The following is an 18,845-nucleotide window of genomic DNA, read 5'->3' as shown; positions in this document are numbered from 1 at the left end:
GATCGCCGTCACGTGAGGACACGCAGTCTCCCGGGCTCCTCCTCCTCACCAACTACGGCCAATCAGAAACGCTCAAGTCGGCCCCTGCCCCGCCCTCAGCCTAGGGGAGTGCGCCTGCGCACAGTTGAGAAAGAAGGCGGGGCTGGGTTCTGGAGTAGAAGCCCTGGAGTGCAGGTACTGTGCGAGCTGGGGTCGTGACACTTCTGCTGCTGTCCCTATGTCACCCTCTCGTCTGTAATGCATCTCTCTTCTGTCGTCCTTAGGTGCCCCCATTCCTTCTCTTAAGTCGAGCCCCACTTAAATCGTCACCACCGCTCCCAGTTCTGTCGCCAGGACCTTCCTTACATCACCCCTCCTTTAAAAAATATTTTATTTTTGTTTTTAATTATTTGTGTATCACAGATACACAACTGCAATAGCCCGAGTAGATGAGAAGATGTCAGATTCCCTGCATTTGCAGTTACAAATGGTTGTGAGCCACCCGATCCGGGAACTGACTTTCTAACTCAGGCCCTCTGGAAGAGCAGCAAGTGCTTTTAGGGGCTGAGCCATCTCCAGCACATCACCTTTTTACTCGTTTTTATTCCCCTTAAACCCTGACTGGCCCTAAATGTACAGTTTTCTCTATTTATGTGACAGGGTCCCATTGTAACCCAAACTGACCTCGAATTCACCTGCATCTCAGACTGGCCTTGAATGTTTGATCCATTTGTTCAGCCTCCTGAGTGCAGGAATTACAGGCATGCTGAGCCAGTCTTTTTCTAGCATCGTCTTAGTCACCCACACATCTATCTCTCTTGTCATTTCTCCTCCATAAAACCCTCATTCACCCTAAATCTCTTCATATCAGTTAATCCCATCTTTCCTGGCTCCATCTCCCCTTAGATGACCCTCACACTGCCCTAGTGGCTCCATCTCTCTTCTGACAGCTGACCTCTTTATCTCCTGACTCCACACTCCCCACAAGTAGCCACCCAGCTTTCTTCCTCCATGGGTACATGTTGTACAGATTTTTGCAGTGTGGTATTAAAGCCTAGGGTATGCCAGGGTCCCAACTTTTCCCCTAAACCTGTGCATGACCCTGGTCACCAAATCGTGCCTCAACAATCCCTACTTTCTTGTCTGTGAAATGCACAGTGGCCACACAAACAGTGAGTCTACAAACCCAGTGCCAGGAGGTGTTAGGGGTGGTAAGGGAGTAAGCTACCGGCTCACAAGGTGGGGATGAGGGCATCATTTAAGGCCCTGGGGCTACAGGAGGTAGCTGGGACTTTGTTCTAGGGACTTGAGGGAGCCACAGAGATCTTGAGCAGAAGTACAAATTATTCCATATGGGTAGGGCATGGAAGGTTGACGAAGAGTGGGGACCTGGGGAGGTGGCTGGAGTGAGGATGAGCCTGGTGGATAAGGCCAGGTCAAAGTAGGACCAGATCCTCAGGGGCCCAAGTAGACACACGGGGTCTGGGACAAGTCCCAGGACTGAAGAAGTGGTGACACCTAGACTAGGAATTGAAGACCCTGAAAACTAGGTAGAAAGATGGTGGCGGTGGCACACGCCTTTAATCCCAGCATGGGAAGCAGAGGCTGGTGGGTATCCGAGTATAGGCCACCTTGGTAGAAAGGAAGGTAGGGAGAGAAAAGGCCCTGAACTCCCAATCCTCCTACTTCTACCTCCAAAGTGCTAGAATGGCAGCCATAAGTGATGACACCAAACTAAAATACATTTCCCGGGCTGGAGAGACGGCTCAGAGGTTAAGAGCATTGCCTGCTCTTCCAAAGGTCTTGAGTTCAATTCCCAGCAACCACATGGTGGCTCACAACCATCTGTAATGGGGTCTGGTGCCCTCTTCTGGCCTGCAGGCATACACACAGACAGAATATTGTATACATAATAAATAAAAATAAAATACATTTCCCCTAACTGCTGGGATTACAAGCAAGTGCCACCTCAATCAACAGTGTCCTTGACACAGGTACCTGGATACCTTTAAGGCCAGGAAGAAACGTCCAGGTTCAAGACCAGCCTTGGTTACATAGTGAGATCCTGTCCCAAATTAAAAAGAAAAGACAAAAAAGAGCAGAGTTGGGAGAGCTAGTGAGACAGCCTGGAGACATAGCTGGAGGGAGGTCTGTGGGAACACAGGCCGTGCAACTTGCTGCGCTAGAGTTCAGGGACCTAGAGACCGGTGACAAGAATGCAGACTCGGGAACTGGAGCTGCAGTAGTGGGTAGTGGTCCACAGAGTGCACACGGGTCCCTGTAGGACATGGCGAGAAGTTCTGTACCTGAGGGCGCTGGGGTGCCATAGAAAGGTGCTTAGCAGGAATGGGACAGCTTACAGTTGTGAGTTCTAGTTCAGGGGCACTTTCTGTCTGTGATGCTATTCTAGAACTGAATAATTTGTTCTTCAGACCAAGCACACACACAATAAATAGACAAACAAACAAACAAATAAATGTAATTTTAAAGTTAACAAACAAACATGCCTTTAATTCCAGTGCTCAGGAAGTGGAGACAGGCAGACCTCTTTTGAGTTTCCTGAACAATCTGATCTACATAGTGAAGTTCCAGGCCAGACAGGGTCACCTAGTAAGACTTTGTCTCAAAAGACAAAAACCAAAAGAAATAAGGTGTGGTGGCACTCGGCAGAGGCAAGAGGATCAAAGGCCAGCCTGGTCTACACAATGAGTTCCAGGCCTGCCAGGGCTATATAGCAAGACTGGAGAGAGACAGAGAGAATGAATGAGGATAAACCAGATCAGGTGTAATCCCAGCAGCCCAGAAAGTGGAGATGGATTTAGTGGCCTTAAGAAAGCACAAGGCTAAGCTGGGTGGTGGTGGTGCATGTGTTTAGTCCCAGCACTTGGGAGGCATAGGCAGGTAGATATCTGTGAGTTCGAGGCCAGCCTGGTCTACAGAGCAAGTTCCAGGACAGCTTGGGCTACACAGAGAAACCCTATCTCAAAAAAAAAAAAAAAAAAAAAAAAAAAAAAAGCAAACAAACAAAAGAATGATTGTACCTGGCATGATTGTTACACCTTGAATCCCAGAACTTTGGAGGTAGAGGCAGGAGGATCTCTCTGAGTTCCAGGACAGCCAGTGCTCAATAGAGAGATCTTGTTTCAAAGGAAAAAGGAATGGATATGAGGCTCACGGATGGCGGCTGCCTTCCCCAGGTTTCCTAGTTTTGAGCCCAGAGCTTAGGGCTTGCCCATTTAATATTCATACATCCCTAGATATAAGATGATGCCAGCTTTGTAAATCAGGCCAGCTGTGCTCAGAAAGCCAAGACTGAAGCCACTCAGCAAGAAAGTGGCGAGGATAAGATCTGAACTCTGAACTCTCCCATCCAAGGCATTGCTGATGACAAGAGATGCAGAGCAAGTCTCCTGCTGCTCCTGCCATCAGAAGGTGAATATCCAGGGAGCCGGGACCCAGCATCTATCTTTTTTTTAAAGATTTATTTATTTATTATGTATACAACATTCTGCCTCAATGTATGCCCGCACGCCAGAGGAGGGCGTCAGATCTCAGTACAGATGGTTATGAGCCACCATGTGGTTGCTGGGAACTTAACTCAGGACCTCTAAAAGAGCAGTCAGTGCTCTTAACCTCTGAGCCATCTCTCCAGCCCCCCGGCATCTATCTTAACAGCCCAGCTGGGGCTGAAGAGATGGTTCAGCCCTTCAGAGCACTGACTGCTCTTCCAGAGACCACGGTTCAGTTCTCAGCATCCAAATGGCCCCTTACAGCCATCTGTAACTCCAGTGCCAAGGAATCTGATGGCCTTTTCTGGCCTCCTTGGGCATTAGGCACATATATGGTACACAGACACACATGCAGGCAAACACCCATACATATAAAATAAATAATTAAAAAAAAAAGAGCCCAGCCAGTTTTGTTTCCTCTTTGTTTACAGATTGTGGTGAGATACTTGAACACAGACAGGACCAAAGCCAAGGAACGAGGGGCTATTCTGTGGACAGGAAGAAGGTACATTTCCAGGCTGAGGTGCACCCCATATATAAAAGGAGACTGAGGGGCTGGAGAGATAGCTCAGAGGTTAAGAGCACTTCCAGAGGTCCTGAGTTCAATTTCCAGCAACCATATGGTGGCTCACAAGCATCTGTAGTGAGATCTGGCTCCCTCTTCTGGTGTTCAGGTATACATACAGGCAGAACACTGTACACATGATAAATAATTAAACTTGGAAAAAAAAAGGAAACTGAGTAGGAGGATCAGCTGGGTTGATTGTACTGGAGCCGTGGGAACACCTGCATGAAGGTGGCATGGCCATGAAGGAATGCCAGCTTAGCTTCTGGCTGCCCTGAGTACTTCAGCCATACTCTTTATGACCGCCCCCTCCCCCAGTGTGGGTCTGACTCTTGCTCCAAGGCCACTGGTCTCTGGAGGCTAGAGGTGGGGAGAAGGGACACCGCAACAAGGAACTGAGCCAATTACACCTCATAATCTTTATAGAAATTATAAGCATTTGGGCTGGCAGAATGGCTCAGTGAATACTTTTGTGAGTGTGCCTGACTGCCTGAGTTCAACCTGCTGGTCAGACTGGTAAGAAGAGAACTGACTCTTGCCGAGTGCCCTCTGACCTCCACATGAGTGTCATGACACACACAGAATAAATGTAATAAAAAATAATTTTTAGAGAAATTAAAAATAGGGGGCTGGAGAGATGGCTCGGTAGTTAAGAGCATTGCCTGCTCTTCCAAAGGTCCGAAGTTCAAATCCCAGCAACCACATGGTGGCTGACAACCATCTGTAATGAGGTCTGGTGCCCTCTTCTGGCCTGCAGGCATACATGCAGACAGAATATTATATACATAATAAATAAATAAATTTTAAAAAAAGAAATTAAAAATAGGCCAGCAGTGTTGACCACACCTTTAATCCCAGCATTGGGGAGGCAGAGGCCAGCCTGGTTTACAGAGCTAGTTCCAGGACAGCTCGTGCTGTTACACAGAGAAACCCTGTCTCGAGAAAACAAAAAACAAAAAAAAAAGAAAAAGAAAAAGAAAAAAGGAAGGAAGAGAGAAAGAGAAATTAAAAATAGTATTTAAAATAATTTAACAATTTATCGTTTCATACAGGGTCTGTATAGCCCATGCTGGCCTCAGATTTCAACAGTCCTCTGCCTCAAACTAGAGACTGTTAGAATGCCAGGTGGATACCACCATGTCCTGCTAAATTAATTTTATAAAAGGTTTATGCCAGGTGGTGGTGGTGAACGCCTTTAATCCCAGAATTCAGCAGGCAGGGGGATCTCTGTGAGTTCCAGGACAGTCTGGTCTACGTGTGTGTGTGTGTGTGTGTATGTCATGACCGTGAAAGGGCATTGCATTCCCTGGAGCTGGAGTTACAGGCGGTGTGAGCTGCCCCTGTGGTCCTCTCCAAGAGCAGTGTTTGTTCTTAACCACCCCTTCTTTTTTTCCTGGAACTCAGGCCTGTCTCCTGGTGAGTTCCTGCTTTCACCTCCCAAGTGCTGCTGGGATGACTGACTTGTGCCTTCATGCCCCATTTCCAGCCTTGTATTCTTCAATAAAACCCTTCTCATCAAAGCCTCCAGAAATAATAAATTCAAGCCTTCTTTTCTCCTCCCTGCCCTGACCCAAGGCTGCTATCTTCTGTGTCTTTGGGTTCTTTCCCACAGCCTCAGACAACCTTGGCACTTGTCCTTGCTTGCTGGTTTTTGGATCCTGGTTTTTCTTTTCTTTTTCGAGATATCTCACACGAGATCTGCACAGCAGCCTGATGGTGGTGGCGCACGCCTTTAACCCCAGCACTTAAGAGAGGCAGAGGCAGGTGGATCTCTGTGAGTTCGAGGCCAGCCTGGGCTACAGAGTGAGTTTTAGGATAGCCGGAGCTACACAGAGAAACCCTGTCTCGAAAAACCAAACCAAAGAGAGAGAGAGAGAGAGAGAGAGAGAGAGAGAGAGAGAGAGAGAGAGAGAGAGAGAGAGAGAGAGAGAGAGCTGCCTGCCTCTGCCTCCAGAGTGCTGGGTTTAAAGGTGTGCACCACCTTGCCCAGCTTGTTTCTCTTTTCTGAGACTGTGTCTCACTCTGTAGCCCAGGCTGGCCTAGACTTCATTGATATCCTCCTGCCTCAGTCTTCCTGGTTATGCAGGAAATGGGGCTATAAGACCAGGACTTGGGAGACTCAGGAAGGATTGCTAAAAGATCAGTCTAGGTTATACAATGGGTTACAAACTAGCCTGATCCAGAGTATGAGACTTTGTGTAAAACCACTCACCACCCACCCAAAAAAGTTAATTAATAATAAGAAAGTCGGCTGGGGATGTAGCCCCTCGGTAGAGCATTTACAGTGAGTGCCCTGGGCTGTATGTGTATCACACATACACAAACCAAGAGGGCCATCCTTTGGAGGCAACCACAGGCTATTTGTGCACCTCAGTAGCAATGCAGGCTGGTCTCTGTCACTTCCTGTGCATTTTGGGGCTGGCTAGGTGGAGATAAGTGAGAAGGGACCACTTTTTATTTCCCTAGCTTTAAATCCGATTTGCATCAGCCTGGGCTCAAAAGACCTAACTAAATAAACAGCATTAAAAGAACGTTTTTTGTCTTTTTTTTTTTTTTTAAATCTGGCATGGATAGAATGTGGGCTCCAGAAACTTCGGAGTTTTTTATTTTAATCCCTAAAAATATCAGTTGACTTAAAAGAAATACCGTCGTCTCCACAGACTACCAGAAAATCCACCACCGCTGTGGCCACCAGCGACAGGTTTCCCATCCCACTGCGTGCGCTGTCTTCTGCTGAGCTTGCCCCCCTCTTTCAGTTACATTATTCAACCTTGATCTCCCCATTTTATCTTATGAGTGTCTTCAAGATTAATCTTACTTGTTTTTCACTAGGTGGCCGTGGTACAAACATTCACATTTGTAGATCAGAAAAAGGGTGAGAATTCCTTTTTCTCCAACTTTCGGTCTCTCTCGGGGTATGGTGGGACTGGGGTGGCGCGTGACGAAGCCCGTACTCCCCTACCCCACATACACGCCTCGCCAGGTTGCTGGAGATTACCCGCTTCCCCACCGCAGAGGAACTGTTGCACGCACTGCGCAGACTCCCCGCTGCAGTGGGCGTGGTTCTCGGAGGGCCCGCCTCCTCTTTCCTCCCGCCCCTACTCAGCTGCTTCAGCAGAAGCTGGGGCCCCACCGAGGTAGCAGCCGCCGCCGGAGTAAGACCGGGGTCGTATTAGGGAGGGGGCTGGGTGCGGGAGTGTGGGAACCGGGAGGCCGCGATGGCCCTGTGCTGTGAGCCTCAGGTGTCTGGTCAGGTAAGTCTACCTGGGACTAGGCGGACGCTCCACCTGGAACATTCCGTGAGTCATCCCAAGGCTGAGAAGAACCAGGCACAGAGATTCGGGGCTCCACAGGCCCCCAACTAGGAATGTATTTTTGGAATAATCTAGATTCGAGCTCAGCAGGGAACAAAAAGGGTTGCCGATGGGGAACAACGTGGGTGCTAATGACAGACAAGCTGAAGGCTTTGAAAGGTGGCAGGATGACGGCACTGGAGTGATTAAAAAAAAAAAAATCAGATTCGTTGGTCCTTCAGGGATTTCAACATCCCTGCTGACCAGCGACCAGCTTCCTCCTTATGGGGTGACGGGCATAGGGCCAAGGGCCCCCGTGATCTTCGGATAAAGGGTTTTGGTGGATCTCATAAGCTCAAGAACATCCACTTTTCTGCGATACCCCTGAAAGCCCAGACCGCCCCACACAGTGCCTGCTTTTTTGTTTTCCCCAGCCTCCAGTCCCCGACACACCCACCTTGCCGCCTCGGCTCTGCAGTCTCCCAGCTGCCAGGCAATATGAAGCCTAAACTGATGTACCAGGAGGTAGGAGGATGGGGTGCCTAGCGGGGAGGGCTGGGTGTTTTGAAAGGCAGGAGACCCACCAAATCATCCTGTTACTCCCACTCCCATCATCCCTTCCTAATCCCACAGCTGAAGGTCCCTGTGGAGGAGCCTGCAGGAGAACTGCCCATGAATGAAATTGAGGCATGGAAGGCAGCAGAGAAGGTAGGAATAAGCTGCTCCCCTTGAACTTTGTCAGACTGTCGTGGTGACCAGCCTTGTGTAGGCTGACAACTCCCTTCCCCTCCCCCACAGAAAGCCCGCTGGGTCCTGCTGGTCCTTATCCTGGCGGTGGTGGGCTTTGGTGCCCTGATGACTCAGCTGTTTCTATGGGAATATGGGGACTTGCATCTATTTGGACCCAACCAGCGCCCAGCCCCCTGCTATGACCCCTGCGAGTAAGTGGAAGGAGAGCTGGATGGTGGATGGGAGGGGTCCTGCCAGCCCAGGGGCACTTGGGCCTGTAAGAGCACCACGCGCTTTGGTGTACCCAGTGCTGTGGTGAGGGGGTTGTGTGTGCCCACGTCCATGCCCACTCCCCCCCCCTTGCTGTTTCCATGGCAGCCACAGCGTCATCATCCTTTATACAGGTCTGTGAACACATGGGCACAGCATCTCTCGTCTACATCTACACACACACACACACACACACACACGCGCGCGCGCACACACACACGCGCGCACACACACCACGCATCCCTCCCACACCTCTAGACAGACCAGTGGCACACACATACCAGACTTTCATCCACATCTGGGAACCAGCAGAGCCTTTCTGTCCCAACCTGTCATCTCTGGCCCTCTGTGACTGACAGATGTCCTCCATACCTTTAGAGCCGTGCTGGTGGAGAGCATCCCTGAGGGTCTGGAGTTCCCCAACGCCACCACGAGCAACCCCTCCACTAGCCAGGCCTGGTTGGGCCTCCTTGCCGGTGCTCATAGCAGTCTGGACATCGCATCCTTCTACTGGACCCTCACCAACAATGACACCCACACTCAAGAGCCCTCTGCCCAGCAGGTACCCACAAGCCTCGCTGACCTCCACCCGTTCCCCACCGGGGTCCCAAACTGGCTGTGGGAATAGTGATAGTGAAGGGGGAGGGACTTCCTGCCACCGTGGCGACAGGTGGCATATCCTACAGGCTAACTGGACACAGGTGTTTAGTAATAGCTGACTTCAGACAGCCTTCTGAAGGAAGGGTGGTGTTTTGGAGTCCTGATTATCTGGAGGCCTCTGAATGTCAAGGAGTAACTTTTGTTATGATGAATTGGGCTTGAAGATGTCACCCTGAATCCATCACACAAAGAAGGAACAAGTTCAGCCCAAGCCTGGCTGCCACCTTCCTTGCTGTGTGTGACCTTAGGCAGTTCCCTTCTCCTCCCAGGCTTCCCTCACCTTATCTGAAAATGGCAAACGGCTTGCTGTTCCTCTGCTGGGCTCCTGTGAGGGCGCGGTGGGCTCTGTGCACATTTAGTCCAGAGCCTGGAACAGACTCAGCTCGTTCTGAGTGTTTACTGTTAAGATACGATTGTTAGAAGCTAGGCTGTGGTGGCACACGCCTTTAATCCTAGCACTCAGGAAGCAGAAAGGCACCAGATTTCTGGGAGTTCAAGGCCAACCTGGTGTACCGAGTGAGTTCAGAACTACCTGGGCTACACAGAGAAACCCTGTCTCCAGGGTGTGTGTGCGGGGGAGATGTGATTGTTAAGCCTGGCATGAGGGTGCTCATCTGGAATCCCAACATTCTGGAAGCTGGTCCTTGTGGCGCATGCTGATAGTTCCAGCTACTTGGAGGCTGAGGCAGGAGAATGATAAGTTTAAGTCCTACTGCAGCTTCAAATCAAGTTTATGATCAGCCCAAGCAATCTAAGGAGATTCTGTTGAAGTAAAATAGAAAAGTAGGGCCTGGGAAGATGGCTCAGCAGGTAAAACTGCTTACCAGACAGACCTGACAACCTGAGTTCAATCCCAGGAACCCACAAAGGAATGAAAGTTGTTCTTTGACATCCACATGTGTGTATACATACATACATGCATACATACATACATACATACATACATACATACACACGCTCACATATACACAGTAATAAAATCTTTACAAAAAGGAGAGTATTAGCCAGGCAATGGTGGTGCACGCCTTTAATCCCAGCACTCAGGAGGCAGAGGCAGGCGGATCTCTGTGAGTTCGAGGCCAGCCTGGTCTACAGAGTGAGTTCCAGGACAGCCAGGGATACACAAGAGAAACATGTCTTGGAAAAAAACCAAAAAGGGACTGTGTATGTAACTCTGGAGTAGAACACTTGCCTGTCATGCTCAAGGCTCTGAGTCAGCACCACGCACACAAAGAAAGATGAAGGGGTTTGTTGTCATAATCTGTGAATCCTCTAAGGTTGAAGTGAAGTCTGTTCATTTTAATGGGGGAACCTGTGAGGCTGATATTGGAGCACTGGCTGGCCCAGCCCCTCAGTAGCTGTCTCCCACAGGGTGAAGAGGTTCTCCAGCAGCTCCAGGCTCTGGCACCCCGAGGTGTGAAGGTTCGCATCGCTGTGAGCAAACCCAACGGACCTCTGGCTGACCTGCAATCCCTGCTCCAGAGTGGTGAGCTGGCAACACAAGGGTGGCGGGCCTGGGGCTGCCCATGCTGGCCCCTGACTGCTGCCCCTGCTCTTGGTCACAGGTGCCCAAGTCCGCATGGTGGACATGCAGAAGCTGACCCATGGTGTCCTGCACACCAAGTTCTGGGTGGTGGATCAGACCCACTTTTACCTGGGCAGTGCTAACATGGACTGGCGCTCTCTAACCCAGGTCTGTGTATACCCTGCCCACCTTCACTGTCTCCTCCTGCACTTCCCTATACATTCTGTGGTTCAGCCCTCTGAACCTTGTTCCTACAGCAGCTTAGGGCTCCCTCTGAGTCCTGCTGGCAATTGCCAGGACACAGAGCACTGGAGGTGCTACCCACTTACCTGGCCTTCATTGTACATTCCTTGTGTGTATTTGAAGCCCATCTCTGACCTGGGGGGCTCTGGGAACGTGGGGGTAACAGGTAGGTTTCCCAGATGTGCAATTCAGTGTGGAGCCTGGCTTATCACCAGGCAGCTACAACTCAGAGAGTCAGGGCCAGGATGGGAAAGAAACAAAGACTGGGGTGAGATGGTGGTGCAAGCCATGTCAGGGTGGGATGGGGGTGCAGGCAGAGGATCCAGCATGGGATGGGGGTGCAGGCAGAGGGTCTGGGAAGGATGGGGATAGGCAGGTAGCAGGTCAAATGAGGTAGGATTGAAGGAAAGCACAGGCAGGAGCTCGGAGATGAGGTTGGAAGGTGTCAAGGGCAGGGTGGTCAAGGATAGAATGGGGAAGTTGAGGCAGAGAGAGGATCTAGGGTGGAATGAGGAGGTACAAGCAGAGCTCCGAGCTGGAATGGGGGAACACAGCGGGCTGACTGTAGCAGTCTAAAGCAGACATCGGACCCAACCTGGGATCTTCAGGAAGGGTCCCCAGAGGAGGAGATAGCTAAATCTGCCTGAAGCATCAGCAGGGACCAGCACAAGAGGGACTGACTCAGAACAGACACAACTCTAATTCACCCCTGTGAATACTTCCCTTGACTCCTCATCTCAACAGCTATGCAGGGACATGCTTAACACATAGCATTCCCATGTGCTTGTCTACCTTCCCACTGGGGACTGTTGAGAGCCCAGGGGAATGCCTGGCACGGTCTGGGGAGCAAACACCTGAGGCTGAGCTGGTGCTGGCTGGCATAGGGCAGAAGCAACAGGTGCAAAGTCTCAAGAAACAAGTAGGTCACCGGACTTAGTGTTGCAGGCCTGCACCTGCCTATTGTGTGTAAAACCCTAATTTCAGCACCCAGCGCCCCAAGAAAATAAAAGCCCTGCAACTTTGCAACGACTGAATGTTTCTTCAAAACAGAAGTCAAGTTTGTGGCTATACTTTTAAGTTCTAGGGTGTTAGCACTTCAGAGTGGAGGTGCAGGGAAAGATTGGGTGACAGAGTTGAGCGAGGCCGCAGATAGAACGTGACAGCCGTCGTCAGTGAGCGCCACAGTCCCCGGCCTCATCACTGCACTCCCACAGGTCAAGGAACTGGGCGTGGTCATGTATAACTGCAGCTGCCTCGCTCGAGACCTGACCAAGATTTTTGAGGCCTACTGGTTTCTAGGGCAGCCCGGTAGCTCCATCCCTTCTACCTGGCCACGGCCCTTTGACACCCGCTACAATCAAGAGACACCAATGGAGATCTGCCTCAATGGCACCCCAGCTCTGGCCTACCTGGCGGTAAGTTGGGGGAAGTGGGTCTTCACGTGCTCCTGGCCACACGTCGTCACTTCTGCGGCCTCCATCAGGTCCTGTCTGGGGGTTGTTAAGGAGGGAGGACTGGACTTCGCCCTTGGTCAAAAACTTGGGCTAAGCCGGGCGGTGGTGGCGCACGCCTTTAATCCCAGCGCTCGGGAGGCAGAGGCAGGCGGATCTCTGAGTTCGAGGCCAGCCTGGTCTACAAGAGCTAGTTCCAGAACAGGCTCTAGAAACTACAGGGAAACCCTGTCCCGAAAAACCAAAAAAAAAAAAAAAAAAAAAAAAAATTGGGCTATTTCTCAAGCTCCCTCAGTGCTGGATTCCTCTGGGAAACAGATATCCTGGCATTTCCAACCTCTGTGTGAAGAATGCATGGGTCCAGATACCTCTTGATGATGTCTGAATCAGCCACGGTAGCTCTTTCCAGCTACTGATTTACTTAGTTTACGAATCAGGGTCTCATGCAGCCCACGTTGGCCTTGAGTTATGTGCCTATGGATGGTCTTGAACAACTTCACTGGGGGTTTGGGGTTTGGTTTTGTTTTGGAGACACATTCTCTCTATGTAGCCCTCACTGGCCTGGAACTCACAGAAATCCATCTGTCTTTGCCAGCTGAGTGCTGAATTTGAAAGCATGGGCCATCATGCCCAATCTTTTTTTTTTTTTTTTTTTTTTTTTTTTTGGTTTTTCGAGACAGGGTTTCTCTGTGGCTTTGGAGCCTGTCCTGGAACTAGCTCTTGTAGACCAGGCTGGTCTCGAACTCACAGAGATCCGCCTGCCTCTGCCTCCCGAGTGCTGGGATTAAAGGCGTGCGCCACCACCGCCCGGCTCTTTTTTTTTTTTAATTTGTTTTATTGACCAAGTATGGTGGTACACACTTTAATCCCAGCACTCGGGAGGCAGAGGCAGGAAAATCTATGTAGGTTCTAGACCAGCCTGATCTACATATTTTACATATTGATGAGGCCAGCCAGGGCTGCATGATGAATCCTGTCTCAAAAAAAAAAAAAAAAAAAGGGTAGAGAATGATTGGGGAAGACACCTGCTGTTGACCTCTTACCTCCATACAAGCATGTATGTATAAATCATACATGTGCATGTGCATTCATACAGGCATGCACATACACACAGAGCACATGGTATACATCATTATTGTCTTTTTTTTTTCCAAGACAGGGTTTCTCTGTGTAACCCTTAATGTCCTTGAACTCACTTTGTAGACAATGCCGGCCTCGAACTCACAGAGCTCCATTTACCCCTGCCTCCCTCTGCCTCCCAAGTGTTGGGATTAAAGACGTGTGCCACCACCAGCGAGCTGTTCTTTTTAAGAAATTCTTCATTGAGTCTGTGTGTATGTATAGGTATGCACATGAGTGAGGGTATGCACATGGAGGCCAGAGGCACTGGCTTCCCCTGAAGCTGAAGCTACAGGGTCTGTAAACTGTCCCATGTGGGTGCTGGGAGCTGAACCCCAATCCTCTGCGAGAACAGGACACACACTCTTAACCACTGAGCCAGCCCTTCTTATATATTTATTTATCTATTTCTTGAGGCAAGGTCAGGCAACCCTGGAACTTTCTGAAATTCTGACACTCCCACTTCTAATTCCCAAGTGCCAGCACTGCCAGAGTGCTCACCTCTTTTTCTTCTGGAACAGGTCTGTGTAGCCCAAGCTTACACCCATCCCTTGATCCTCCTGCCTCAGCCTCCTGAGTGATGGACTGTAGGCGAATTTGCCACCATCTGCACTGAGTCTTTCATGGGGCAGTTACCGAGCGTGATAGACAGAACTACTGATTTCAGCTATTGCTGTGTTTTCAGCTGAGGAAGGCAATTTGGGGCTTCCTGTATTACCCTTTGAGTAAGTCATCAAGCCCAAAGTCATGGTCATGAATCATGGACATAAGGAAACAAGATCTTGGGTGCCCTTTGTAACCATTGTTTTCCAAAGCGATGAACACTTCCTTCTTCCATGGCCACTTCTACTTTTAGACTTGTAGTTTCCTCGGGACCCAAGCAAAGGACCTGTTGTGACCCCTGACACATGAGGAGTTGCCTGGTCAGGGCTGAATGTGAGAATAGAACAAAATCTCTACGTTAGTTGCCTGAAGGTATCACTAAAACCCTCTCTAGCCAGGTGAAGTGGCACCTGCCTGTAATTCTAGCACCAGGGAGAGTGGGGGCAGGAGGATCAAGAGTTCCAAGTTATACTGGCTACATAGGAAATTACAGACCAATTAGACTACATGAGATCCTATCTCCAATAAAACCAACCAACCAAAACGACAAAATCATAAGGAGCTAGGGGAATGGCACGGTGGATAAAGTACTGGCTGTAGAAATATGAGGACCTGAGTTCAAATCCCCAGAACTCATGCACATCTGTATTCCCAGCTCCCCTGGAGATATGGTGGCAAAGAGACCCTGCCTCAAACCAAACGGGAGGCAAGAACCAACATGTGAGGGTGTCCTCTGACCTCCACGCACATGCTATGGCACATGTGCAATGAGCAGTCACATCATGTATCATATGTATACATATACCAGAGAGAGAGAGAGAGAGAGGATTTGAATTTCAAGCAAGTCCCCAAGTAACAAAGTGACATTATTGCTGCTGGATCAGGACCCACTCAACAGTATGAATTCCAGAACCAAGCACGTCCATCTTGGCTGTACTAATTTTGCTGTGTGACTTTAGGCAAGTAGCTTGCCCTTTGTGCCTGTTCCTCCCCTGCAAACCAGACGGTCGTTATCTTTCCCTTCATGGAGGCTGTTATTAGTGAGCTCTATAGCACCTAGCTTATTGTGAATTGTCCAGACTTGGGGTCCACTGTGATGCTGCCCCTAGCAGGACACATGTATTGACTGTGCCCTCACCCCCAGAGTGCACCCCCACCGCTGTGTCCGAGTGGCCGCACCCCAGACCTGAAGGCTCTGCTCAACGTGGTGGACAACGCCCGGAGCTTCATCTACATTGCTGTCATGAACTACCTGCCCACCATGGAGTTCTCCCATCCACGCAGGTACTCCGGGTGGGGGCGAGGTTCAGAATGGGGAGCCCCTGCGACAGGAGGCCCAGGCAGGATAGCAGATACAAGGGAAATATGGACGCAAGGGCTGTAGCTCAGTGACAGAGCTCCTGTATAACACGCTAGAGGCCCAGGGTCACCCCTAGGGTCGCCAAGGAGGGGCGGGACAGGGAGGGATTGGCTGTGAGGTCAGAAGATAGAGAGCTGGGAGGAAGGCTGAGTAAAGCGCTTGCCAAGCAAGAGTGAGGATCCATTTGGATCCCCAGCACCACTGCAGATGAAGGTAGGCATGACAGCATTCATCTTTTACCCCGGTGTGGGGACAGACACAGATGATCCCAAAGGCTCACTGGAAGGCCACCCTAGCTGAACTGGTGTGTTCCACCTTCAGCAGGAGACCTTGTCTGAAAATGTAAGGTGGATGGGGCTGGAGAGATCGCATAGCAGTTAAGAATCTTGCTGCTCAGTTCAGTCCCAGCACCTACATTGTTCCTAACTCCCAGGTCAAGTGGCTCACAACTGCCTGTCATTCCAGTGAGTACACACACATTTACACACACACACCACACACTCTCACCTCACATGCACGTGCACACACAAACTCTTTCTCTTCCCCCTCTCTCTCACACACACACACTTCCCTCATACACACGTACACACTCTCTTTCTCCCTCACACATGTACACGTGTGTGCACATACATTCTCTCCCACACATATAAGCACACACACTCTCTCTCCCCCTCAAACTCACACACACACACACACACACACACACACACACACACATTCAGGAGATGAGAGGGGTTTGGGCATGGCGGCACATGTCTGTTAATCCCGTCCTTTGAAGGAAAGGCTGAAGTGGGAGGATGGAGACAAGCCTTGGCTACAGAGTGAACCTGTCAAAACGAAAGATGGGAGGATGGGTTTTGGGGTACCAAATGGTGGCCAGGAACAAGAGGAGAGAAATATGAGAATGTTGAAAGAGGGCTTGGGAGCCCCAAAGCTGAAGGTAAAGTCTAGGGCTAACACCGCCTCCTCTAGGGTAGCACACATACATGCGTGAAGATCAGGCACTGGTACACGTAAAACCAAAATGAATACATCTGTTGGGGCTGGAGAGATGGCTCAGCAGTGAGAGCACCTGCTGCTCTTGCAGAAAATGTGAGTTTGGTCCCCAGCACCCATGTCAAGTGGCCCACAACCGTCTGTAACTCCAGCCCCAGGCAGTCTGATGCCTTTGTCTTGTATGGGCACTGCTACTCACATGCTCACATCTACACGCAGACACAGCTACACATAGTTAAAACAATATTAAATTCTTTAAAAAATAAATACATCTTTTTTCAAATTAAAAAGAAGAAGAAGCCAGGGGGTGGTGGTGGTGCACACCTTTAATCCCAGCACTCGGGAGACACAGGCAGGTGGATCTCTGTGAGTTTGAGGCCAGCCAGGGCTACACAGAGAAACCCTGCCTGCAAAAACAAAGCCAAACAAATTACAAAGAAAACCCTGCCTTTTCCTCCTGCTGCCCTTCAGGTTCTGGCCGGCCATTGATGACGGGCTGCGACGGGCTGCCTATGAAAGAGGTGTCAAAGTGCGCTTGCTCATCAGCTGCTGGGGGCACTCTGAGCCATCCATGCGGTCCTTCCTGCTCTCCCTGGCTGCTCTTCGTGACAACCACACTCACTCTGACATCCAGGTGGTAAGAACCTAGCCCAGACCACCCCTTTTCCACTGTGCCCGGTCCTGGGGACACAGCCCACGTGAACCACAAGTGTCATGACAAGGATGACCCAGAGCGTACAGCCGTGAGGGGGAGACTATGACTCATGGCTGGCTAGGGTCTGGAGAGTGCAGAGGTCCATCGCTGAGATGGGGAGTCACGTGGAGGGGGCAAGGGTAGGTGAGACTGACAGAGAAAGTACCTGCTGTATACTGGTGTTCAAGAAAGACTTTCTGAGGGGCTGTGGCTGTGAGCCAATCTCTGGAACCTCATAAACCAGGGGTGAACCCACATTTACAACCCTAATACCTAGGAGGCAGAGGCAAGACAATCAGAAGTTCAGAGTTATCTTTGGCTATACGGTGAATTCAGGCCAGCCTGGGAAATGTAGTAAAACTTGGTCTAAAAGAACCAGGGGCAGAGAAGGAGGAAGGATAACCGTCTGTGAACTGGAGAGGTGGCTCTCTGGTTAAGAGCACTTGCTGCTCTTCCCAAGGACCAAATTTTGGCTCCCAGCACCCCATAGCTGGCAGCTCACAACAACCTATAACTCCAGCTCCAGGAAATCACATATCCTCCTGGTCCCTGTGGGCACCAGCACGCATGCACGTGTGCGCACACACACACTTGTGCACAAATTTAAAAATCTTTTTTTTTAAAGATGTATTTATTTATTATGTATACAACATTCTGCCTCGATGTATGCCCGCACGCCAGAGGAGGGCATCAGATCTCAGTACAGATGGTTGTGAGCCACCATGTGGTTGCTGGGAATTGAACTCAGGACCTCTGGAAAAGCAGCCAGTACTCTTAACCTTTGAGCCATCTCTCCAGCCCCCTAAAAATCTCTAAACAGAAGGGAGAGAGATAGGCAAGACAGACTTTCTCTAGAAAAAGGGACATTGGCAACAAGGCTTCAGGATGAAACAGAGTCACTGTAGATCCATATCCCCCCCACCCCCCCCACCTCAGCCTGTGTTTATGGGGACCAGCTGCACCGGGCCCTATTTCGGTCCAAGGGTCCCACCACACCCCGGGAAGCAGCCAAGTGCCTTTTGGAGATGCCACTTGCGTGGCCCCCCTGTCATCCCAGATCTGCACACAGCTCCCCAACTTGCACCTCAAGCTTGCTGTCCTCGCCTCCCCTGCAGAAACTGTTTGTTGTCCCCGCGGATGAAGGCCAGGCTCGAATCCCCTATGCCCGTGTCAACCACAACAAGTACATGGTGACTGAACGTGCGACGTACATCGGTGAGTGCCCCCAGTACCGCGGGCATTGCCAAAGAAGGGAGGGAATCGGTACCAGCCCATCAGATCCTTACTTTACCCCTTTTCGCCAGGGACCTCCAACTGGTCTGGGAGCTACTTCACAGAGACAGCAGGCACCTCCCTGCTGGTGACACAGAATGGGCATGGTGGCTTGCGCAGCCAGCTGGAGGCTGTTTTCCTGAGAGACTGGGAATCCCCATACAGCCATGATCTTGACACCTCAGCTGACAGCGTGGGCAATGCCTGTCGCCTGCTGTGAGGCCTGGCCCAAAGGATAGGCCAAAGCCTTCCAGGACTCCTTGGACGCAACCTTGGGTCCCGGCTTTTTGCCCCATGCCCTTGCTTCTGTCTGTCCCATCGTGGCTCCACAGTCTCCCCTACTGCGTTCCCATCGCTACCTCCACCTCCGCTGGCCTGACACTCTGGCCCCTGTGGACCTAGCAGACCTAGGGAGATTCAGGCCCCAAGTAGTGGGGGTGCATGCTGGGCCTGGACCTTTGGCCTACCCCCGCAAAGGGGCCAAGATTATACTAACTAAATAATTGTCTGTATGGCCTGTGCTTACCTGAGTGGCGTGAGATGGGATGCTGGTTAGGGGACAGGTGGCATGGGTTTC

At 50.6% G+C, this 18,845-nt stretch overlaps 1 protein-coding gene across 4 annotated transcripts; it reads left to right on the top strand.

The window, feature by feature from the left end:
• The first annotated feature begins 113 nt into the window (after positions 1-113).
• Positions 114-18,780, top strand: Pld3 (phospholipase D family member 3). 4 transcript variants are annotated; one of them, XM_038340739.1, is made up of 14 exons: positions 155-174; positions 3,920-3,993; positions 6,886-6,928; positions 7,781-7,871; positions 7,980-8,054; positions 8,145-8,287; positions 8,724-8,907; positions 10,377-10,491; positions 10,571-10,698; positions 11,988-12,188; positions 15,091-15,230; positions 16,774-16,939; positions 18,112-18,211; positions 18,301-18,780. In XM_038340739.1, exons 4-14 carry the CDS (start codon positions 7,845-7,847, stop codon positions 18,486-18,488), a joined length of 1,467 nt encoding a protein of 488 aa, XP_038196667.1. In that variant the 5' UTR covers positions 155-174; positions 3,920-3,993; positions 6,886-6,928; positions 7,781-7,844; the 3' UTR covers positions 18,489-18,780. The 4 variants fall into 4 exon arrangements, with proteins under 4 accessions (XP_038196666.1, XP_038196668.1, XP_038196667.1 ...); XM_038340738.1 differs by lacking the exon at positions 3,920-3,993 and having other exon boundaries at positions 114-174; XM_038340740.1 differs by lacking the exons at positions 3,920-3,993; positions 6,886-6,928 and having other exon boundaries at positions 143-174.
• The last annotated feature ends 65 nt before the right edge of the window (positions 18,781-18,845 follow it).

This window comes from Arvicola amphibius, chromosome 8 (genome assembly GCF_903992535.2).
Source record: "Arvicola amphibius chromosome 8, mArvAmp1.2, whole genome shotgun sequence".
Classification (NCBI taxonomy): Eukaryota; Metazoa; Chordata; class Mammalia; order Rodentia; family Cricetidae; genus Arvicola; species Arvicola amphibius.
The sequence above is the reverse complement of the archived record's forward strand: the minus strand, read 5'-3'. Positions and strand labels throughout refer to the sequence as shown.